General features: G+C 44.4%; 1 protein-coding gene across 5 annotated transcripts in view; it reads right to left on the bottom strand.

Annotated features, from left to right (window-relative positions):
• Positions 1–2,747: 2,747 nt before the first annotated feature.
• Positions 2,748–25,155, bottom strand: part of PLCL2 (phospholipase C like 2) — a 182,533-nt gene continuing 160,125 nt past the window's right edge. The window contains exons 5-7 of one of the 5 annotated variants that reach the window (XR_004626010.1): positions 21,021–21,130; positions 9,675–10,681; positions 3,473–3,607 (exon numbers count right to left, since the gene is read on the bottom strand). Coding sequence is in view for 1 of the 5 variants with exons in the window: in XM_002915361.4 (XP_002915407.3) it covers positions 3,428–3,607; positions 21,021–21,130 (290 nt within the window). In the remaining 4 variants the exon portion in view is untranslated. Of the gene's footprint in view, positions 3,608–9,674; positions 10,682–21,020; positions 21,131–25,155 lie in introns of those variants that run through there. The other 4 variants (XM_002915361.4, XR_004626008.1, XR_004626009.1 and 1 more) reach the window with 4 other exon arrangements.

Below are 25,155 nucleotides of genomic sequence, written 5' to 3'. Positions count from 1 at the left end.
GTTCAGTGTGAAAGAGGAATAAAATGCCAATTACCTCATTATTCTTTATGACACAGTACCTACTTTGTAGTTTAGAGGAGATCCTGAGTACAGATATAGTGCTTGGGGACACAGACTTCAGAGCAGGCAGATCTGGGTTCAAAACCCTGACTTGAGTAGTCTGTGACCTTGGCTAAAGTAATCATTTCTTCATCTATAAGGCTGGATAAATACCTGGTCGGTTGTTGAGAGGATGAAATGACACATGCAAAGCCCCTAAACAAGCCATTGGCACACCACCCCAACAAAGGGCCCTACTGTCAACATAACAAATAGGAAACTCTTCCAACTTGTGGTAGATACTAGGTCAGCTCAGATCGAACCCTGGCTCAGACATGAGCACCTACTGAATATAGGTCGAGAAACTGAGCCTGGGCTTTCTCACTCAGGGGTGATGCTCAGGGGAGCGATGCTGTTGACTACGTTCAAATTTGCATTCTATTGTTTCAACCCTTGATTAAAGATTCAATGCAAAGTATTCAATATACCAAATGAGGCCACGTGATGAACACTGCAAGCAGGACGACTCTCCCCATCCAGGCTTGACAGCCCCACCTCCATGCAGGTGGAGAGCATCGTCCCTAGGATGCAGGCCACCCAGCAGGGGAGGGACTCTACCCAGGCCCAGACTCCCCGGCCACACGTACCCTGAGAAGGAGGGGGTGAGCATTTGGGGCTTAGAGGCTTTCTTTCCCACTGTTCAGAAGCTGTAGCTGCTGCAAGCAGAGACCAACACTTCCAACGGCTCAGGTAACAGACAGGATCTACTGGACGAGCAGATGCCTCGGGATCTACCCCATGGACAGGTCCTCCACACAACCGCTGGGAACCTGGCACGCTGCTCTGCTGGCCTGTTGCCTGTGGGACGTCTCAGTCCCCACTGAACTGATGGGCGTTTGCCATAGTTTGTGCATCGGGGGACGGTGCACTGCCCGCGTGCACAGCGCAAGTCGTGCGCATTAGTCAAACTAAAGGGCATTACTGGTATTCACAGGAGACTCATGTGGGGGCCCCCCATTGAAGGAATGCAGATGATGGAGCAAGCCGGTGTGTCACCCCACTATCGCCACAATTTATGAACTCGGGAGCATGACTCACTTTCGTTCCACCGATGGGGTTAGACTAAGGCCCCCACAGGTTCAATTCAGAGTGGACTAGCTAGTCCCTTATAAAAGAAAAGTGTTTACAAAGGTCGTAAATCCTAACCTTGGCCCTAGGCCACGTGACGACTGGTTCCATCTCAGTGTGAGTGTGAACAGAAGAGAGTAAGTCGCTCCGTGCGCCATGAATGCAATCCGGTTGGAGCCATCGTCTTGACCGGAGGGTGGGGCCTGCCTGGGGCGCGAGGCAGACAGGGAACAGGGAGGCTTTGCAGCAACTCCCCAACAAGCGTGCCTCCTTCTCCCCATCACGCGGCTAATTCCTTTGAAAAGATGGGTCAAAAGGAGGCTGACCTTTTTTTATCAAGGGAAGGTGGGGCAAATTCAGGGCTGCGTGGCAGTGGCGACACTCCGCTACCAGGCTTTGTGACACGGGGCAGCGCGTTCTGTCGTTCTCGCCTGCGACTCCTGCCTCTGGGCCACCGTCAGGCGTAGTCGTCTCAGACTCCTGCCCTCAGGTTGCTGGTGCTGCACCTGTAAGAGCTGCAGCAAATCTCAGGTGCCTCGCTCTTGCTCACTCAAGCCACATTTTCGAAAGCGCCTGCCAGGACTGGAAGCATGGCACTGGTTCCAATTTCATTACATTTAAAAAGTCATTTTTTATTATTTCTGGTTTTAAGCTGAATATTGCTATATACTTGCCAGCTAAGTTCGAGGATTGCTAACATGAGTCTGAATTAGACATTATTTTATTTCTCATTCTATGAAACTTTTAATTCTTCGCTATTTTCCCTTCTCTTTTTTCTGTGTAGAGTTCCCGAGCTCAGAGCCAGAGCTACGGCCGGCTGTGTGCTGGGGTGTGCAGGGAACCGTGCTATTAGTCAAGCAACAGGTTTAACTTCCTAACTGGAATTACATTAAGCTGAGAGCCAGCGGAGATGCACACCTTAACTTGGGCATACTATTAGAATGCAAATGACAAGAGCTGAGCAGGGAAAGTGTTTTTAGAGAGGATATTCAGGAGTCTGGGCAGAAATGTATCAGCCTGAGCATCTTCCTGTGAGGACGTTACGTAGCAGATTCCTCATACTTAATCTGCTCCCAAGCCTGAGCCCCAGAGAAGAAAATGGACAGATCAAGAAGGGTTGCTGAAGACTTAGCTCTTACTCTTCCGAAATCTGAAAGCAAGTTGGGTTTGGGAGAAGCCGTAATTAGGCTGCAGTGTCCGGTATCTTTTCAAATATAGCACGAAGTGTCACTGATTTAGAAAATAAAGGCTTGGCTTAACATCGCAGCTGGCCGAGGACAGGTAGGAGCACCCCAGCCCCCCTCCCTGCCTCCGCCGCCCGCTCCGCAGTCGGCAGCACTGCTACCACAACAGTGCGGACCCAAAGCCGAGAGAGGCGTCGGGGTTCGAGGAACCAGCAGTCAGCTGCCCTTGGGCAAAGTCGGGGACACCTTCCTCGAGGCAAAACTGTTACCGCCAGACAAGCAACTCACTTCCGCCAAAGCTGTTCAACTAGCGGCTACGCTGAAGAGGAGAATATCATTAACCAGAAATTTTGAAAGTTAAACTTTTATGAAATGCAGGTACTGATATTGGAGAAATATCATAAAACATCTTTTTAATGTGAACACTACTTCATACAATGAAAAACTATTTACAGTGTGCTGCTTCCAGATTGGTTGCCGTTACATGGCACGGCGACCCAGCGAGCGTCCTCCGCGGGGACCTTCAGTCCGACTGCACGTTCTCCTTGGACTCGATGGCTCGCCGAGGCCCCCGGGGACTCGGGGCATCTGTCCACTTACATTCTCCCTAGTGATTATGGCTCAGCAGGCACGCCACCGGAATCATCTAGAACCCAGAGACTCTGGCAAGCATCTATAAGCAAAATGCGTAGGTTAGGTTTCTCTCCAATAAATACTACTCGGACAATACAATCCATTTCCGTCTCAAGAAACTGTTTTCGGTCAGGGAAAACATTTTTTTCTCAATGGAACTAGAGCGAATAGTCTTGTTGTTCACACTGGAACTGTTATGATGTCTTTGTATACAAATATAGCATATTTTGGCCAGGAATATAACTTCTTGTTAAAGAGTTTATTTGCCTTCACACGCAGAATTGCTACATACATTCACAGTTTTAATAGACTGTAATTAGCTATTCCAGTTGTGCTTTAAAATCCCAAATATTATTTTCATTAGTGAGTGCAAAGCAAATGTCCCGTCTGACTACAATTGGTCCTAGAGTTATAAACTCCATAATGGTTTCTAGAAAATTCCTTCAGTCTCCAGTTTCGTCATTTGCTTTTTCAGGTATGACTTCCAGGCTCCGGCGCGGCTTCTGAACGTCGGCATTTTCTGTGCCTGGTTTATTCAGCCCACATGAAAGAGCAGCATAATGGATTTGTTTCAGGTTCTCCAAAGTCTCGTTCTTAGCGTATTTCAAAAGATCCGCTTGTCCCTGTAACAAGACATGCAATTAAATGTTAGGTGTGACATGACTTCTTGCTGCAGTTTGACAATATAGGTCTTCCACTGAAACAGAGATATTTTGAGGCTGCAAGGGGGCATATTATTTGATACTGGCTCCGCATCCGAATACGTCAATTTCAATAAAAAAACAGTTTGCTTCCCCAGTTTTCCACACCAAACTCCAAGAGTGTGCTACCTCGTCCGTCTTTTCTATTTATCAGTCTGAATAGAATTCTGTGTGTGTGGACCCCTGCTGTCTACCCTGGCTGGAATTATCACTTTTGCTTAATTGTTCGGCCCATCTTGGTTTTTCCCTTTTAAGAATTGCTTTATTTTTGGCTTTTCATTCTGAAATAAGTATAAATTCACAGAAGGACGCAAATATAGTACAGAGAGGTCTTAGATACTTTCTCCCGAATTTCTCCCAATGGTTACATCTTCCATAACTATAGTCCAATATCCACAAGCCGGGCAGCTGACACAGGCACGAGGCACGTGTACAGCTCTGGGTCGCTTCATCCCGTGGGGAGATTCGTGCAGCCACCACTGAGACCAACACGCAGAGCTAATCTGCCGCCACAAAGATCTCCCCGGCACCATGACGCTACAGTCACCCCCATCTGCACCCCGCCCCCCAGCCCCTTGACAACCCTGAGTGTGTTCTCCATTTATAAAGATGGGCTTTGGAAGCAAGCTTTGGCAGACAGGCACACGGCAGGTTTTTACTGACTACTTGCTAAAGAAGGGAGGAAGGGATTCTTTACTTTGGATACACTTTCTTGGCCAAATTTTAATTTTTTATGGGGCGTGGCCATCGATTTGACATATATGCGTCTGACCACGTATAGGTCCAAACACAACAGGACAGACCGAAGCACAGTCACTGGGAGTCTGGAATTTGAGCTGATGATGGGTCAATGCAGACTCTGCCAGCCTCATCACTATTGACATTTTCACCAGAGCATTCTTTTGCTGGCTGGGTGGGTGAGCGGGCAGCGGTCTTAGGCATCTTAGGCCGGTTGGCAGTGCCCTGGCTTTTATCCACTAGAGACCAGTAGCACACCCTCAGCAGACAGCCGCGATGTCTGCAGATGTGGTCAAATATCCCTGGGGGTTGAAACTGCCCATATATCAGCCAATCACGAAGATTACCAGTTAGGAGAGGTGATGTGGTGTTCCACGGTAAATTCCAACGTTTCTGTTTTGGTCTTTTGTTCTATTTTTCCTTCCTATCTTTTTTTTTTTTTTTTAATTTATTCGACAGAGATAGAGACAGCCAGAGAGAGAGGGAACAGAAGCAGGGGGAGTGGGAGAGGAATAAGCAGGCTCATAGCAGAGGAGCCTGACGTGGGGCTCGATCCCATAACGTCGGGATCACGCCCTGAGCCGAAGGCAGACGCTTAACCGCTGTGACACCCAGGCGCCCCTTCCTTCCTATCTTTAATCGCCTTCCATTAATAGTCTTTCTACTTATTCTATTACCTTCCCTTCTTATTTTTCTTGTTTGCTATTTTTACCCCTCCCCCAGGCTCTAAATTTATTCTATCATTCTTTTTATCATCCCTCCATAGTTTGGCTTTTTCTTTGTCATACTTACAGTCTTGATACTATCCCTTCTTCCTCCCTTTCTGTTTTGTGTGTGTGTGTTTTTTTTTTTCAACTGCCTCCCGATGTGCATCTCCGTGAAAGTACTCCTGCACAAAAGCTGGGGGCCAGCTGCCCAGGGTAACAGGTAAGGACTTAGCTTGGCAGGCAACTGGACTATAATCAAATCTCAAGTCTCTGGTGAGACCAAATTGCAATGTAATTTTAAGCCACTTGGAGGCCAGAATCCACAGAATGGTTTGCTGTTTACCACTTACTGTTCATGATTTTCCTGCTTTACAAAGACCTTTAATTAGTCACTACAAATAGATGCTCCACTGCTTAGTTTAATTGAAGGAGCTTCGTTTTTTATTCATTCTTACTAGTCACTGGATTCACATACTGAAATTTTACAAGTGGTAAGGTCTTTGTATATAAATATAGCATATTGCACCAAAAATATAATTTCTTGTTAAAGAGTTTATTTGCCCTCACATGTGGGATTGCTACATACATTTATGGTTAATAAATTGTTAACTAGATATTCCATTTGTGCTTTAAAATTCCAAACACTATTTTTTAAAATTAATAACTTTATTTTTTAGAGCAATTTCAGGTTCACAGCAAAACTGAGCAGTAAGTACAGAGATTTCCCATATGCCCCCAACCACACAGCAGGCACGACCACTTCCACACCACTGACATCCTGCCCCATGTGGTACGTCCATTCGTTATAACCGATGAGCCTACGCTGCACGTAGTTATCACTCCAAGTCCATAGTTTACATCAGAGCTCACTCTTGATGGTGTACAGCCAATGGGTTTGGACAAACACATAGTGACCTGTATCCACCATTACAGTATCACACAGGGTAAGTTTCACTGCCCTAGAAATCCTCTGTGCCCCACCGATTCACTCCTCCCTTCCCCCTAATCCCTGGCAACCGCTGATCTTTTTACTAACTCGATAGTTTTGCCTTTTCTGGAATGTCATACAGTATGTAGCCTTTTCAGGTGGGCTTCTTTCCCATGGAGTAACTTTCCTCCATGTCTTTTACGGCTTGATAGCTCATTTGTTTTTAATGCTGGATGGACCACAGTTTCTTTATCCATTCACCTACTGAGGGACACCCCAGTTACAACCAAGTTTTGGCAATTACGAATACAGCTGCTATAAGCATCCACAAGCAGAATTTTGTGTGGCGTAAGTTTTCGATTCATTTGGTAGGTACCGAAAGGAGCATGACTGACGCATGATACAGGAAGAGTATGTTTAGCTTTGTAGGAAACTGCCATACTGTCTTCCACAATGGCCGGGCCGCTCTGCATCCCACCAGCAATGAATGAGAGCTCCTGTGGCTCCACGGCCTCGCCAGCATTTGATACTGTTAATGCTTTAGATTTTGGTCATTCTAACAGGTAAACACTGATGTCTCATTTTTGTTTTACCTCACAATTCTCTAACTTTGAACGACTTTTCACAAGCCCACTTGCCATCTGCGTATCTGCCGTTGTAAAGTGTCTGCTCAGGTCCTTTGCCCGTTTTTAAATCAGATTGTTCATTTCCTCATTGTTCAATTTTAAGAGTTCTTCCTATATTCCGGGCAACAGTTCTTCATCAGTTGTGTCTTTTACAAATATTTTCTCCCGGTACATGGCTTGTCTTCTTGTTCTCTTGTTTTTTTGCACAGCAGAGATTTTTAATTTTAATAAAGTCTGGTCTTACAAATTCTTTCTTTTATGGATTGTGCTGTTGGTGTTATATCTAAAAAGTCACCACTGTACTGAAGGTCATCTAAGTTTTCTCCTCTGTTATCTTCCAGGAGTTTTATAGCTTCCATTTTACATTTAAGTCCATAATCTACTTTAATTTTTGTGCAGGGTGTAAGCCTATGTCTCTCTCTCTCTCTCTCTCTCTCTCTATATATATATATATATATATATATTTATTTATTTATTTTTTGCATGTGGATGTTCAGTGGTTTCAGCACCATGTTTAAAAGAGTATCTTTGCTCCATTGTATTGCCTTTGCCCCTCAGTCAAAAATCAGTTGACTGTATTTATGTGGGTCTATTTCTGAGCTCTCTTCTGTTCCACTGATCTGATTGTCTATTCTTCTAGCAATATGACACTGTCTCAACTACTGGAGCCTTACAGTAAATCCCAAAGTAGGGTCAGTCCTCAGACTTTGCTCTCCTTTAATACTGTGTTGGTTATTCTGGGTCTTCTGCAACTCCATATAAACTTTAGAATCAATGTGTCCCTAGCCACAAAATAATCTGATAGAATTTTGATTGGGATTGTGTTGAATCTATAGCTCAAGTTCGAAAGAAACAACACCTTGAAAATACCGAGGCTTCATAACCATGAACAGGAGATGTCGCTGCATTTATTCATTTATCCATTGATATATTTCCTCAGACTCTTGTAGTTTTCCTCATATAGACCTTGCACATATTTTGTTAGATTTATACCTAAGTACTTCATTTTTGGAGGTGCTAATATAACTGGCATTATGTTTTTAATGTCAAATTACCTTTGTTGATTGTTATTTTCTAGGAAAGTGATGAACTTCTATGCATTAACCTGTATCTTGCAACCTTGCTATAATTGTTTCTTAGCTCCAGAAGGTTTTTTTTTTTTTGTCAATTCTTTTGGAATTTCTACATAGATAATCATGTCATCTGCGAACAAAGACAGTTTTACTTCTTCTTTCCCAATGTACACCTTTCATTTCTCTTTCTTATTGCATTTGCTAGGACTCCTGGTACACTGTTGAAAAACAGTGGAGTCAGGGGATATTCTTGCCTCATTCCAGATCTTAGTGGCTTGAGGTCTCATTAAGTATGATGCTAGTTATAGGTGTTTTTAGATGTTCTTTATCAACTTGAGGAAGTTCTTCTCTATTTCTAGTTTGCTGAGAGGTGGGTTTTTTTTTTTTTAATCATGAATGGGCACTGGATTTTGTCAAATGCCTTTTTCCCCATCTATTGAAATGATCATATGATTTTTCTTCTCTAGCCTGCTGATGTAAGGGATTACATTAATTTATTTTCAATTGTTATACCAACCCTGCATACCTGGTATAAATCTCATTTGGACATAGTGTATAATTCTTTTTATACATTGCTGGATTCAACTTTTTACTATTTTCTTGAGAATTTCTGCATCTATGTTTATAAGAGATACTGATCTGTAGTTTTCTTTTCTTGTAATGTCTTTGTCTGGTTTTGGTATTAGGGTAATGTTGGCCACATAGAAGGTATCAGAAAGTATTCCCTCTGCCTCTATTTTCTGGAAGAGATTGTAAAAAAAACTGGCATAATTTCATCCTTAAATGTTTGATAGAATTCACCAGTCAACCCGTATGAGCTGGTGCTTTCTGTTTTAAAAGGTTATAATTGTTAATTCAACTTCTTTAATAGAGATAGGTCTATTCAAATTGTCTATTTCTTTTTGTGTGAGTTTTGACAGATTATGCCTTTCAAGAAATTGGTCCATTTCATCTAAGTTATCAAATTTGAGGGAATAGAGCTGTTCATCATATTACTTTGTTGTCCTTTAAATTTTTTTTAAATGATTTTATTTATTTATGTGACAGAGATAGACAGCAAGCAGAGAGAGAACACAGCAGGGGAGTGGGAGAGGAAGAAGCAGGCTCTCAGCGGAGGAGCCTGATGTGGGGCTCGATCCCATAATGCCGGGATCACACCCTGAGCCGAAGGCAGACGCTTAACAACTGCGCTACCCAGGCGCCCTTGTTGTCCTTTTAATACCCATGGGATCTGTAGTGACATCCCTTCTTTCATTTCTGATATTAGTAATATGCGTCCTCTTTTTGTTTTTCGTTCCTAGTTAGCCTGGCTCGAGACTCACTGATTTTAATGATCTTTTCAAAGAGCCAGTTTTTAGTCTTGTTGATTTTCTCTATCAATTTCCTGAGTTCAATTTTATTGATTTCTGCTCTCATATTTTCATTAATAAAAATTAGTGGGTCTACATTTAAAATGCTTACTTGGCATGTCCTCTTAGACTTCACTGTCCGAAACTGAGTTCCTGATACTCTACCAACTTCCCTAACCAGCTCCTTTTAAGTTAAGACACCTCAGTTCTCTCAGTGACTTAGACCAAAGGCCCCAGTACCATCTTTTGAGTTCTCACCTTTTCCTGCATCCCTCACCCCACTTGTCAGCAGCCTCCATTGCCACTATCATCAGCACATATATACACATATACAGGTTCTCAGCACTTCTTCCTGCCCTCATTACCACGACTGCAGCCTGAGCCATCGTCACCTTTCCCTGAGTTTACGACAACGCCCTTCCCACTGGCCATCCTGCTTCTCTTTTCTCAACATGACAACCAGAGAGATACAATTACATGCAGTCAGAACACATCTCCCCTCCAGAGTCCTTTCCCACAGCCCTCTATGTCCTGCCCCTGAGCTGTCCTCACCCCCCTGATTGCCCACCTTGTTCACTCAGCCACTGTGATACTGGGCCCTGAAGTGCTCCTCAGACACAGCAGATTGTCTCTGGCCCGGCCTCCAGGTGCGTCAATCAGCATTCCCTGTGCAGGGCAGGCTCTTGTCCAAAAACGCACACAGTTGACTCTCTCACCTCCTTCAGGCCTTGACTCCCTGACCACCTTTCCAAAATGAAAACTGCCATCTCCTGCTCACAGCTCTCCTTGCCCCTTCCTGGCCTTGCTTTCTCCATAATACATACCACCAGGTGATGTTCTCTGTTGCTGTTTACTGTCTGTCTCTTCATTAAATGTGAGCTCCACGAGAACAGGGTTTTTTAATGTCTCCAGACCACTGTTGAGCCCTCCCCCCTTTAGGCCTAGAACAGCACCGGGCATACAACATGGGCAGAGACTAAGTGAATATAATGAGACTAAAACGTGAAAGTCTCCTTTTTCATCTTCACAGCTGCCTCCCCAAAGATGTGCTGCACCCTTTCCTCTGCATTTATATATATTACGAATAGTATTTTACTTTACTTTTACAGAAATGGAATCAAGCAAACTATCAGATTCTTCCGTTTCCTTTTGTTCACCAAAAATCACGTCTGGGCAATCTTTCCATGTCAGCCTGTATGGATCTGCCACAGGACAACAGAGCACTTAAATACAAGAATTCCTAGATGGTACAGGATAATTAATGGGTAATAACAGAATTCTTTATCTGGTTGAATCTTCTGTTTCCCCAGTTTAGACAGGTCATTATCGTATCTTGGACAGACAAGGGGTTTGGCCGCTAGCCTGGGGAGACACAAAGGACCCCTACAGGCCATAAGCCCGGGCTGGGGAGCTTCTGAGCTTTATCCACATTACTTGTATTTTGTTCTGTGTATCTAAAACTGCGTGCCCGATGTGTCTTGGGATTGCGGCATCCAGCGGGAGTAAAGAACAATTCTGAAAGAGGTGATGATGGTGTTTGCTGTAGCAGTGTTCACATCTCATTGCTTCAAGAGACTGCAAAAGAGCAAAGGCTATTTAAAACACGGCCGCCCACTGACACAGGGTATCTGGGTTTGAAGACTCCTACGAAACTGGCTTCACAGGGTTTCCAGTTGAGAAACTCAAACCCTATTTGGTTTCACACATTCTGTTTTGAATTTCATAACTTATTCTATTTGGTTTTCATCATGAAAGAGTTATAACAACCTCAGGTCAAAATATTTAAGGTTCCTATTTAGACTCAGAACATAATCTTTAAAAGACAGAGCTAAGGGCAGGGTTGGATCCCAGCAGCTCTTGCTGAGAGTCTGTCCTAACTCTGTTCCTTCTGGCCTGGCCAGAGATGGGGTCAGAGGCTGGAGCAACCAGGGAAGGAATGACGATGGCAGATACCAGACAGACACCAGAGCCAGCATCTCAGCCATACTCAACACTCGGCCAATCACCAAACTTTCTGTCTGACCACAAAACATGTCCTAGCTTTCCATGTATGTTAAAAATACTTCCAGGCACATCTGTTAGTGCTACATAGTTTTTGAATCTAAAATTAACAATCACAATTCACTGCTTATATTTAGACCTAGAGCTAAAACAATAGAGATTCTATACTTCAGTCATTTTTTTTCCAAAGCTTTTTCTATCCAACTATCTATTAGAGAAGAACAGAGTTGCCTTCCTACTGAGGTGAGTGAACGAGAATGGCCACAAAGACTCCCCCAACCTCTGCCACCAAACCATGCAACGGCCACGTGGCTGAGAGCTGGATTGGGCAAAGATGGCCACCTGCCTCTCCTTGGAAGTTAGCAGACACGTTTCTTTCAAATTACAAGCAGTGGGAAGGAAGAGAAAAAAGAGGACACTCATACCATTTTGGGAGTCTGAAGGAGGCATAAAGGTAGTCAAATACTTTTTAATTTAATGCAAATAAGAACGTAAGTTATCAGTGTCTGGTTTGACCTCAGCATGTCCGGGGCCCACACTGACTTTTGGGTTGTTCTGGGGCTAAAATCCCCAACCTGAGAAGGTTCGCCTGGATGGTAATGGACTAGGCTGCCTCCTCCCTCTTCCTTATCCACTCAGGAACACAGAGGAACACAGCAGCTTCTAGGTACCCTCACTGATACCTTCTGCTCCCCCAAGAGACAAAGCTAACTCTGGGACAAAGAGACGGGGGCAGACACCTAGAGAGCACCAAGGCCCAGCGGGAAGATAGGCTGCCACCCCGCGTGAGCCTAGCACCAACCCGCAAGCTGGGCCCTTCCTCAGCAATCTGCTATGCACTCGTCCTTATTTTTCCAGTCACCCTGTAAGTTTTCAAGAGGCCTCCCGTCCCCTCCGTCAGCATTGCTCTGAGAAGACGGCACGGGGGTCTAGGGCTCTTCTGCTGCCTCTCACCGTAGCATCTTCTGCAACCCAAACCAGAGAATCGGAATTGCAGAACCCTAACACAATCTCATGACCAGGAAACATTTATGGGGAACAGAGTGACTGCTGTGTGCTAGGCATCGAATTAAGCCCTTCACCAAGATTATCTCATATGTGTCTCTCAGTTCCGCCAGAGGGACTCTTCCTACCCCCACTTTCACAGATGAGGAAATGGAGTTTAGAAAGATTAAGGGCTTTGCGGCGTCTACACAGCAAATTACACTTAAACACATGCAACTTCTTCTCTGTGTGTTCTGTTTTCTTTTTGGGGTTAACTAAACCAATGGGCCCAAACGATAGAGCTGAGCCCCACATGTGGCATGTGACACTTTCAGGCAAGCCCCGTGGAGCGTCCACCACTGTCTCTCACGTCCTCAGTATGTCACCAATGGTGCAGACAACTCACTCTTCCGGGGCTTAAACACAGGCACAGAAATACAGCTTTCCTTCCGTATTTGCTGAATGAGAGGGAGTGGGCTCCACCATGGTGGGGCTGTGGGAATCGTGGCTCCTGGTTCTAAGCTGCCTCATTACACCGTGACAGCTCCCGTGAGAGGATTATGTGTAGCACGTTCCTCCGAGTTACAGAAGGCCTTCCTCCCCCTGAAGTCTCAATAAGCCTGGCGCTTGAAAACAGATCCCCTGACCACCAGTCACCTAAAGTTAGAGCAACAGAGCATAGCGGCACGTGCTTCTCTGTAGGACATTAAATTCATTTTAAATGTTTCCTGATTTTTTTCTGTCCTTTTGGCTTCCACTACGTTCATTCACATGTTTGAAGGGAGTGGAATGTGAACTGTATGTAACCTCATCTCTCTGAAGCAGGAAGACTTTGCTGAGGAGCCCCCAAAGGGCTCCCGGGTGCTAGCCGGGTGGGTGAGGGGTTCTGAGAGTGTGAGGATAGTTCTGGAAACATGGCTCCGAACCCTTGGTCTTTCCCTTAATCCAAAGAGACGCTCCAGTTGTATGACGCAGTGTCTGGCTCACACAGGCACGGTGGGTGGATCCTGAGACTCTCCTTTCCCCTCGATCCCCTCGCCCTTGCCAATATTTTGGCTATGTCATCACGTTGCCAGCTGTTCCTCAATTTCACAATGGTGGTGCTCAAAGGTTTCTACAAAGTTTAATTTAAATTTTTAAATATAAGATACAAATTAAATTCAGAACAGGTATCTCTCACCTCAGAAACAAGTTTACATTTCACTCAACAAAGATGGCGGGTGGGGGGCTCCCAGGAGCTCCGAGGCAGCACCGTGGAGGAGGAGTGGTGTCTGGGCTGGGCCCGACAGACGGGCAGGAAAGGATGTCAGCAGCCCAAAGTTGTGGAGGATGCTGCTGTCCACGCATGACTCCATGACTCCAACAAATGAGGCCTTTGGGGCCTAACCATGGCTTAGTAGCATGATTTCTACACTACCAAGCTTTCTGAGCTCCAGCCGTGGTGACTCCTCCCTCTGATGATGGGGATGGCCACGGGAAGGGCTAAACTTCACACTGGTGGTGAGCGCCGGCCCCGTGCCCAGGGAGAGGACCTCGCCTGACACAGAGCCGGCACATCGGGCGGCAGAGGTGGGGTGAGGGTTTCAGGAGCTGCCACGGGAGGCTCCAGACTGTGGAAGTGAGCCAGGAATGAAGCACAGAGACAGGAGGTCAAGAGAGGGTTCCAGGCCGCGGGACCAGGACCAGAGGGGATGGTGCGCCTGATGTGTAGACAGAGCGAGGGGACGTTGAGGGATGAGCGGGGCCAGGGCATGAGCGTGAAAGCTGCTGAAAACACTAGTGAGAACAGCATGCACAAGCAAGTCCTTCGCACCGCTACTCTTTTAAGCACAACTTTTGCATAATTAAACATTAGCTGAGAGATCACAAATCCCACATTAGTGGGATCCAACGTCTGAGGTTTTACTGTGTTTTAAATGGACCAGAAAGTACAGCCTGCCTAAGGACAAACACTGCTGCAGTTCGGTTTTCTGAGCTGTGCTGATGTCTTCACACGTTAAATAGAGGAACGGCGTTCAGCCAATTATAGATTTTCAGGAAAACAGGCAGCATCTCCTGTAATACATAAAATAACTCAAGGATATTACCATCAGTAAATAAAAGGAGTTGTACAAAGACCAGCACAGTAATTTTCGGAAAAGAAACAAATGTTAGTCTTCAGGTCTTCAAGATAAGTCCTGCGCCTCAGGTAAAAACGAAATCAAGATTAACGTCTCACCAGGTGCAAAGACCGTCTGGTTTAATTATTTATTTTTGGCAGAAGTCTTACGTTCCTAAAGAGAACAAATCTCTAATTGCTTTCAGGGTTTAGTTTTTAGTCTTACTTCTGAGGGTGGAGCGGCACAGAGCAGGGAGAGCTGGCTTGGCAGCAATCCATCTGGAAAACATCTTGGATTGTAATAAGCTTCATTTGAGTTTAGGCTATGACACAGGTGCTAGAAAATCCAGCATCATTTTGGCCTGTATTCACAGTAAGATGGTTTCCAGACTATGAACAGAATCGTCCTGACGCGTCCCACCCCGGGGTGGTGAGTGCACTGTGCACCCCAAGTAGGAGGATAGTTCTGGCCACCCCATCTTATGAAGGATGCTGACAAACCAGAGCCACCAGAAAGCCAAGGAACCCAGGGAGGAGGGGACCAGATGCCACCTCATCCTGGAAGCTGCACAGGCTGAGCATGTCTGACCTGAATCGGGGAGGTCTAAGAGCAGATAAGGAGAGTTCTCAAAGGTATAAAGGGATGTTGAGGAAGAGGGACTAGAATAATTCTGTGCTGCTTTGAGTGAGTGTATTACTGTAACCAGTGGGAAGAAGTGAAGCTACAGGGAGATAAAATTCTATCTATTGTTCAGTGGAACATAACTAAAATTGCATGATGGTGGAGGAGGCTGGCAATCTAGTGGAAGCAGCAGGAAGGTGGATTTGAGGACCCCACGGTGTTGTGGGGGCAAGCCTCCACCCTTCTAAGGGAAAATGCGTCATTCACGGGTTCTGCCACTGTAGGACGCTATCTGCAACGACAGCTGCCCGTCGTTGCTTCCATCCCTGTCCAGGCATGCCCCTCCATCAATTAGGAGGTGGAGTCCACTTCCCCCTTCCTTGAATCTGGGCTGGCCTTGATTTGCTTTGGTCAATTAAACAAGGAGGAAGTGGTGGGACGAAGCCTGGCAGCTTCCCCCTTTGTTTTCTTGGAATCTCACAGCCATATAAGGAAGCTGGGGCTGGACTACTGAATGATGACAGACCATGTGGAGAGAGGGAGAGAGAGAGAGAAGAGAGACACCTAGCCATTCCAGCCATCCCTGGTGAGATGCCAGCCATGTGAGTGGAGCCTTCTTGGATATTCCAGGCCCAGCTGATCTCCCAGCTGAACCAAGCCTCACAGGTGATCCTAGTCAACACCAGAGGGAGCAGAAAAACCACCCAGCTGAGCTCAGCGAGTCCACAGAATCACGCAAAATAAGATGGCATTGTTTTAAGCTAAGAGTTTTGGCCTGGTTTGTTACACAGCAACAGAAAAACTGAGACAGCCAGTCAAGGTGGCCGTATTTTGTGTTTTGTGACAGTGCCCTTCTGAGCACAGTGGGTTGAAGCAGGTAGAGAACCCGATCCAAGGAGAACTTAATACAGAGGAGGCTTATAACTTAAGGTTGGCTGGTCTGGGTGTGATATGAAAGGATAGGCTGAACCAATCAGATTTCCTTTCTTTGGAATTTGAACTAGAAAATACAAGTAGATTGAGGACTTGGAATAAAAACTTATAAGGTACAGTCAGGACCAAAGCAAGACAAGACCAAATCACAGAGTAGCAGAAACCGCGAGTGAGCAGGAAGAGCTGCTGGCAGCGGGAGGAGGACAGAGCGGATGACCACAGGCCCCCAGAGAAGAGCTGCCCCGGGTGCTGCTGGGCTTCCCGACGGCCCTTCACTCCTGTGAGGCTGGACCACTGCTTCTGGTCTCAGGGCTCCCTGTCTTCTCACGATCCCTTCTGTGAGCCAGCATCACTCACCTCTCCTCTGTGAGCTAGCCTTCAGGAGTTCGGCTTCTTGTCACCAAAAGAGACCCATTAAAACAGGGCTCTTCTACCATGAGATTCTATCATTTTGGGAATGGTAATAGATAGAAACAATGAAAATGATCACCAGTTCAGTGACTATTTTAGCAAATGGAAAATAAAGGGAGAGGAACATCTTGATTAAACTGGTGGGTGGAAAGATGTATTAACAGAATTTCCTTCCCACATTCTTGATGAACAAAAAGTAAAATTGGCAAATACACACACACACACACAACACAAGCAGCAAACAAACAAAAGGGTATGACACAATCAACTTCTAAAACTCACAGAATTCACAGTGGCAATTCATAAAAATCCTGAGAATTCTAAGAGCCAGTCAAATTGGAAAGACACAAACTGAGTGTCCTTCTCTTTTACTTCTCTTTGATGGAGCAGAAGAGACGACGGGACAGAGGGTGGGATGAAAGAGGTGACACGAGACAAGTGAGGAACAGGGCTGACGCACAAGGAGAAAGCTGGACATGATATAGTAAACAACGGTGTTCAGACAATGTGACACAGCGAGCCCTGAGGGAAGAGACACAAACGGGGGGGTCCGGCCCCTCTCTGGAGGGGTTCCGGGCTGTGGTGCGGGAAGGCAGAGCCCAAGCAGAGCCCAAGCAAAGCCCAGAGGCCCCACCGAGCCGAGGAAACAGAGTTTGGAGTTCAGGGAGAGGATCTTAAACAATCACTGTGAATATCTACATCCAAGAAGATGGAGGATATGGTGGCACAAAGGCGAGAGAAGTGGGAGGCTGGGCAGGATTGATGGCTGAGGAGACGCTGTGGAAGATACGGCACTATTGCTTGAAGATGCATAACTAACAGAAGCTATTACAAAAGGAAGAAAGAAAAAAAGACCTAAAAAGAAATGAATAGTGGATCTGTCACTTATGGGAAGATACCAAGCAGTATGTATGTATAAATGGAATTACAGAAGGCAGAGAGAAAGGGTAAGACAGAAAAAAAGATTTAAAGAAAAACAGGCAAAAAATTTTCCAAATTTGATGGCAACTATAAATCCACACGTAGAAGGATCTCAACAAACCCTAAGCAGAAGAAAGATGAAAAAAACCAGCCTAAAGCCCATCATAATTCTTTTAAAGAGCTAAAAACAAACAAAAAGATGCTCTACCTCTGACACACTTCCTAGACTGGCTAAACCGACAATAGCAAATGTTGACATGGATGTGGAAGCATTAGAATGCTCCCAACACTGCTGGGGGGATACTACACGGGCCAGTTTGGAAAGCGGTTTGGCAATTTCTTAGGAAGTCGGACATAGCCTGAACCATATGACCCAGCAACTGCACTCCTAGGTATTCATCCAAGAAAATAAGCACATGTCCGCACAAACGCCTGCATGGGAATGCTCACTGCAGCTTTATTCACAATAGCCAGAAACTGGAAACACACCAAACACCCATCAGCTCGTGAGTGCGCGGACAGGGTCGCGCAGCCAGCACACGGAACGCTGATCATCAATAGCCAGGAACGGACTGCGGAAACACCCTCCACCTGCGTGACTATCCGAAGCATTATGCTAAATAAGGGAAGCGAAAGGAATGGCTGAACAATCCTTACTGTGAGAGATGTTTATTTCCTATAACCAGAAATTCATTTCGCCTCTTTATGGTTTACTTTTCTTCTGTTAAATTAAGTAACACTTGGTACTTTCTAAAAAACTTAAAAAGAGCAATTCTAGTAGGATTCTGTCTATTAGCATACCTTATTTCATAATATCTGAGATACTAGCACTTGTCAGGGGTCCCATTAAGAAAGAAGATCCCTGCCAACGAACGAGTATACAGTACACAGATGCCAAGGCCTCTAAAATACAGGCCGATTCTTAGATGTCAAAAATAGAGGACAGAAGTATGATTCAGAATCAATAAAATGTATCTCCATCCATCCATCCAGCCCTATGCATCTAAACTTGTTCCTCAAATAAGGTCACCTACATTTAATAATAGTTATTTCTCGGAGGGTTTGAAGTCATTTTAAAACTTATATCTTTTCTGCATTAAAAAAGGCTCCATATAATGAAGATGCATTTACAAAAACGAATTATTTTTATTCAAAATAGAAAATGTCTGGAAGTAAACATGCCAACGTGTCAATAGTAGATAACTCTGGGTATGGTGATCACGGCTGACATTTCTTCTTTGTTCTTTTCCATCTTGTAAAGCAATTCTTAAAATTGCAAAACAAAGCAAAGCAAGCAAAACTTCATAGAAACTGGGAGGGATGTCCTTAGATGAGAGGAATTTATGGCAGGAGGCCTCCACATCCGGTGACCAATCATCTCCTGGTTTGCCCAGGACTGTCCTGATTTTCACATGGGAAGTCCTATGTCCCAGGATGACTGGTCACCCTGCCTCCTTTATTGTTCAAATAAGTGGAGCAAGATACTTTTGATTTCATTCTAGGGTAGAGGTACTCCATTTTTTAGGGCATCTCAGAATCCCCCAAGGAACTCGTTAAACAAGCAGATTCCTATGTTCTACCCCTAGAGATTGTGATCCAGATTCTGAGATGCGGCTCAGGAGACTGCATTTCTAAGCACCGCAGGAAATTCCTGTCTGGCCTCACAGTTCCAGGGCTCCCTGGGCATGTGCTCCCGTGTCCTCCTTCTCCTTTTTTCTCTGTACCCAGTGTCATCCGAAACCTTCCCCAGCCTCTGTGTCCGTCATGAGGGCACGGCCGCCTATTGCCCACCCCACGCAGCCCCGGGGGGCTGCCACCTCTCCAAACTCACCAGAAAGAACAAGTGGTCAGAGGAATCCAAAGGACCTGATTCCCTCCTGCCAGGAAAAGGCTGGTAGCTCAACTCAGACCCAAATTCACGTCCAACGGGTCACAGATTCTCCCAAACGAAGTTAAAACTTGTGAAACACCCAGGAGTGGAAAAAGCCCCTCCATTACACGGAAGTGACACACAGATCTGTCTGGCTCTTTCCCATTCCGTGCTCAGCTTCTACCATAGTCAAACACCATCTAGAGCAAATATGCTGCAAACTCTAAAAAGATCCATTACCCTGTCCTTACATTAGTTTCCACATAAGCATGAGTCTGAGGTGTTAATTCTCTCTCCTGGACATAATTCAAAAGAAAATAGGTTTTCTCAGTGTAGCTATTTGGTTCAATTACTTATTTCTAAAATCTGGTATATTACTTTATGTCAGCTGTTTTTCATTAATGTGTGCGCCAGGCTCCCATTTTCAGTGGCTCTTAGCCAAGTGCATCTCAGACTTTAATGGGCACGAGAATCCCCTGGGATCTTGTAAAAATGCAGATTCTGATTCAGTAGCTCTGGGGTGGGGCTCGGGAGTCTGCACTTTGAACAAGCTCCCAGGTGATGCCCAGGCTTCCGGTTCCTAGACCACAAACGAATAACAAGGATAGCTGACAGGTGAAAAGTTTGGTTTGTAAGTCTGGTAAGTCTGGTTTTACCTATAATAAAATAAAAGCAAAATGAGCATTTGTTCTATCACAGGGCTTAAACTACTGCCCTACTTTCCCCCTGAGATTTGCAGGAAATTTGTTGTATACCCCCACCTCTGGGTGGGAGTGAGTCAGCAAGTTATAGAGCCAAATTCCTTTCCCTTGTAAATTCTTCTATCTGCTGTTTACTTAATTGCAAAATATCAGACGATTGAAAGATTACAAAAGAAAGTACATGTGAAGGAAGGGAAGTGTTTTAGGAAGTCAAGAAAATGATTTTAATTATAAAAATGAGTAGAGGTTTAACATGAGAAAATGCAAGTTGGCTAGCTTTGGAAGGGTGACTTTTTTTTTTTTTTTTGCTTTTATTTTTATTTTTTTTAAAGTTTTTATTTATTTGACAGAGATAGAGACAGCCAGCGAGAGAGGGAACACAAGCAGGGGGAGTGGGAGAGGAAAACAGGCTCATAGCAGAGGAACCTGATGTGGGGCTTGATCCCATAACGCCAAGACCACGCCCTGAGCCGAAGGCAGACGCTTAACCGCTGTGCCACCCAGGTGCCCCTCTTTTTTTGCTTTAATTGTTCATTACTGCTACTAACGTGAGTTATCTTCTTAGTTGCCTGACTAGTTGTGATGTAAAATCTCAGATACGGATACAAATAAATACATTTGTATTTGATGGTAACTTTTTCCACATCAGTGACTTGAGAAATTATTTTGTGGTCCTAAGTCAGTCTTAACTCAATAGAATAGGAAGAAGATTTGTCAGTTCTTTTGAATTTCTTCTTTTTCTTTTCTCTCTCTTTCTCTCTCTCTCTGTCTTTGCTTTTTATCTTGGTCTACTGAATGTCATTGCTACCTTATTAGTTCTGGATAATCTCCCTCTTTTCTTTCAACAACTGAAGAGCTGTAAGCACTAGTTAAATTGTCTTGTAATGACTGTTGCACAGCAGGGTCATTTATTGTGAGCTATTTGTAAAGAACACACAGCAAAATAGTCCAATCGATATGTAGAGCTAGGGTCAGGCTAATACAGAAGTGTATTAAAATGGCAGGATGGCAATTTAGTTCGTCTTTTGTGAAATGCTGAATTATTTTCTTGTTACAAAGTTCAAGATGGAGCCTTTGAAGAATATTTCATTCATTTCTCTTGTTTTCTTCTATACCTTTAGGAAGAATATTCTGGAAACTTAAAAAAATATCTACCAGCTGGTGTAGTCCATATATAATTTATTAGGGAAACTCTTCTAAAGTCAACAGTAGAATGATTGAAATTTAATTGTTTGGTAGCCAAGATGATAAAATTACTAATAAATTTACAGAAGAACATTTACTAAGNAGGCAAGACCTGTTCCACCAAAAGGAAGAAACGCGCTGAGAAAGACTGCAGCGTCTCCGGCATCAGAAACAGCTTGGCCACGTACCTTTAGGATGGTGATATTCCAGGTAAAGCTCTCCACTGCCTTTTGTAGTTTTCGTTCCTTCAAGCCCTCCTTGGTGCCGATGCTGTGTAAGTGCTCGTGGAATTCCATGGCTGAAAGAAACAGAGCATTTTACTTCCACGCCCAACCTGTGCTAATGAACTGGCAACACTTATTTTTCTAGGTATAGCGCAAAGAATTCCAGTCTCCAGTGGAATTTCATAAATGTGCCTCTGTAAGAATGTAATAATTGAGGGGAAACACCGACAACTCCTAGTCTCAGTAAGGAGGAAGGCATCTGAGAGGGCAGCAATCACTGCTCATGGCCTTGAAGGGTGACCAGGGCACATATAACCATTCTCATTCTTAGTTTAGAGATGAGGAATCTGAGGCTCGGCAAGCGTGAGAGACGGACGGCTGTAGAGGGAGCAAGAGGAAGACCTGGGACTGGGACCCAGGTCTCTGGAAACTCAGAAGGCAGATTTCAGCTCTGCTGACACCATGCTGGCAACTGCAGATGAAATGAGGGCAAAGGAACATACTTCCTGTCACAGATACCAAGCCTATGGTGAAGGAGAGCAGATGGGGGCAAAGACCCTGAACTCTAACTCTGCATTTCCATTATGACTCTTTAACATAGTTTACATGATCAAATGAATATTCTCGATTGCCATTCAAAATAGTCTTAAAGAGACTCCCTATGCAACAACAATGCAATAATGCAGGAGTAGTATGATGGCTCTTTGGCTGTTTTAATACCATGACAACTTGTGGAATTTTATATACTGAACTGCAATCAGAGATCCCGCCTCTGGCCAATGGGAACCCTTCAGACTGGTTCCTATGTCCTTTTGAAATGATTAATCAGCCTCCTGGCACAAGATGTTCTAGATTTACCAAGTACATTTTCCACCTCGGGCCTGAAGCCACGCATTTCTCCAAGGACCTCTGGATTTTTTTAGTGGGGAATGATATTTAAAGACCACAACCTGGGTGTTAGAGGTGCCCATTTTTGCTGAGTTGTCATTGTTTTTTAGGCCTTTTCATTGGACAGATATCAGGCACTTTTTTTTTTTTAAGGAAGAACAAGATCTTGCTAATACAGCTTTTTTTTTTTTAAAAAAAGGATTTATTTATTTATTTATTTGAGAGAGAGAGAGGGAGAGCGCACATGCGTGAGCATGAGTGCAGGGGGGAGGGACAGAGGGAGGGAGAGAGAATCCTTTAAGCAGACTCCGTGCTAAGCATGAAGCCCAACCCAGGGCTGGATCCCAGGACACTGAGATCATCTGAGCTGAAACCAAGAGTTGGCTGCTCAACCCGCAGCACCACCCAGGCGCCCTGCTAATAGTACTAATTCAAATGTAAGCGTATGAGATTTTTACATAGTTTTTAAATTTTATGTTTATTTTGTATCTCTTAGGTGGAAAATCTTAATTCCTAACCACATCAACCTAACTATTAATAGTAAGAATTACTATTGCTGAATCCGACTTAAAATCTGCATTTGGGGGGAGGGCCCTTAGAGAACATCTTATTAAGAATGCACAGTAAGAATACTGTCTTCTAAGATCAGTCAGAATCATTTTTTCTCTACATCGCTATGCCACTAACAAAGTCCAATTAGTTTCATTTAGCTTTTGTTTTGTTTTCATTCTCTCTGTGTGTATGGTAGGGCTGTGGTTTTTTTGGATGTAATCTGTTTTATGATTATGTCAAAGCTTTACATGATTCCAAAGCCAAACCTCATACCAACGTGTGCTCAGGTAAGTCCTGCTTCCTCCTGGTGACTCGCACCCTGATCCCTCCCTCCCCCTACACAGTTTTTGTAGTTTTTAATTTACTTTCTCCTGTATTGTTTCTCCTTGAAAATATAAGCAATGGTGGGGAACGCGTGGTGGCTCAGTCGGTTAAGCGTCTACCTTCAGCTCAGGTCACGATCCCGGGGTCCTGGGATCAAGTCCCACATCAGGCTCCCTACTCAGTGGGGAGCCTGCTTCTCCCTCTGCCTGCCGCTCCCCCTGCTTGTGCTCTCTCTCTCTGACAAATTTTTTTAAAAAAAAATAAGCAACTGTGTACATATATCCATGACCCTCCTTTCTTGCACATGAAATTTCTGTACTTGGGTTTTGTCTTCTGTACACTGTTCAGAAGTACGCTGTTCTGTACCTTGGCACATAGAGGACAGAGATCACTCCATGTCGGCATGGAGAGCTCATCCTCACTCTTCTTTTTTTTTCTTTTTTAACAGCTACATGGACTCCTTGAGTGGATGAACCAGCATTTATTTAACCAGTCCCCTGCTGATGGACACTGGGTTGTTTCAAAAGCATTTGCTGTTACAAATAATGTGGAGTAGTTGTAATCTTTACATTTCCTGTGTTCCTCTGTGCACACTGACTGTTCAGTTGGGCATTCCCATTCCCTACTCCCTTTCTATGCAACACTATTTCAAAGCAACTCTTTATATTGTGATTGACAGCAACTTTATTTCTTAGTGTCTTTAAACAGTAAGCAAAAGCTGACACATATGATAAATACAGTAAAAGCTGCCAATTTAGTCTTTTTTCTTCTTTTTTTCCCCCCTCACTGAATAGGAACGATGGTTCTAATTTCTGTCTTACTAAAGGCTTAACAACATCACTGGTTTCAAGAAAGAACAGTAAAATTCATTACATCATTTAGAAAACTACCACACTAACCACTCCCGTTTTCTCCAACTTCCTTCTGCCAGTGATGGTACTCAAGAGCTTCCCAACCTGGTTAGCTAAGTGCCCTCCACCGCAGTCCTGGCCACCTGACTCAGACAGCGGGCTGCATCCAGGCCTAGTTCTGACTACTGAACGTGCTTGGCTCAGCATACTGCAGAACTAAGAAACAAAGAAATACCCCTAAAAACAAAATAACCATGAGTAGGTAGCAATCTTGTTCTAAAACCCAGGTTTCTTGCGAGAGCATTTAACTGTATGCAGTGCACATGTGTGTGCGCTCACACACACACACAGACACACACATTCTTCCTTGGCCACATCTGAGAGACCTCTTGGAGAGTGCTGTGATGACCCAGACCCCCTTCACAGAACGTGGCCAGGTGAAACCTGAGTGCTGCGACCTTGATGTGCTGGCTTTTCTATAAAGACTTAATACTGGACTTTGGCAAGATCTGGATTTCAGGATGGGTCATGAAGACTCATAATGCTTCTATCCCGTTCGTCAGGGGGCACTCTAGCCTTAAAAGCATCACTGCGGGGTGGCAGATGGAGTTCATGACTGGAATTCAGGAGAGAGAAGAGACACAAGAGAAGTGCTGGGGGGAAGTTCTCTGTAAGCAAGAAGGTGCACAACTGCGTGGTCTCGGAGCGAATGCTGAGCTTAGACAAACATCTGCCTACATTTTAAGCAGCTTTCTGCAGGAAAGACGAACCCAGGGCCAGAGGCAGTAAAAGAATAGGCTGCCCTGGGAAGGACTGAGGATTCAAGGAAGAAGAAACCCAGTTAAAATGATAAAAAATGATAGTGATAAAGAAGAAACAGGGAAACAGTTAAAGAAATAAGGGTAGCTGGATACAGGCTGCGTCTACAAAGCTCATATTTTACGTGTTCGTTAAAAAGTGAGACGACACAACTCCCTCTTCTGTCCCCCCTCTTGAAATATCAGTAGTCCAATAAAAGTCCATAGGGAAGTACAAAATGTATCATTAGTGAAATTCCTTTAAAAATGCAAAAAAGGTCAGAAGTGGAAAACTGGAAAAATTATATTAAAAATGTAAAATCTGACAAAAAGAAAAAAAAATACATAAAACCCAAAACTTCAAAAAACAACCAAGATTATCAGTCCCACTGTTATATACTTCCTTACGCGCTGCGTAACACAACGGTTTCTTTAAAAAGCTTTTTGTATTAATAACTTATAGACGGAACTTTGCAAACACCTGCTAATCCACTGATTCAAAGCACATACTGATTTTATTTAAGGAACTCAAAGGATTCTGACCTTGGCCCATATAAAAGGACTGTACCTTTCACTGCTCCCCCGTGATGTGCAAAGCCCAGAGCAAGGACTAAGGGCACACAGCTGAGGGAAGCAAAAGGCAACTGGCCAGGTGCTTTACATATATTATACAGGAAACTTGGAGAG

The sequence above is a fragment of the Ailuropoda melanoleuca genome, chromosome 6 (assembly GCF_002007445.2).
Source record: "Ailuropoda melanoleuca isolate Jingjing chromosome 6, ASM200744v2, whole genome shotgun sequence".
Taxonomy (NCBI): domain Eukaryota; kingdom Metazoa; phylum Chordata; class Mammalia; order Carnivora; family Ursidae; genus Ailuropoda; species Ailuropoda melanoleuca.
Note: the sequence above shows the minus strand (reverse complement) of the source record. Positions and strands in the feature narration are given on the sequence as shown.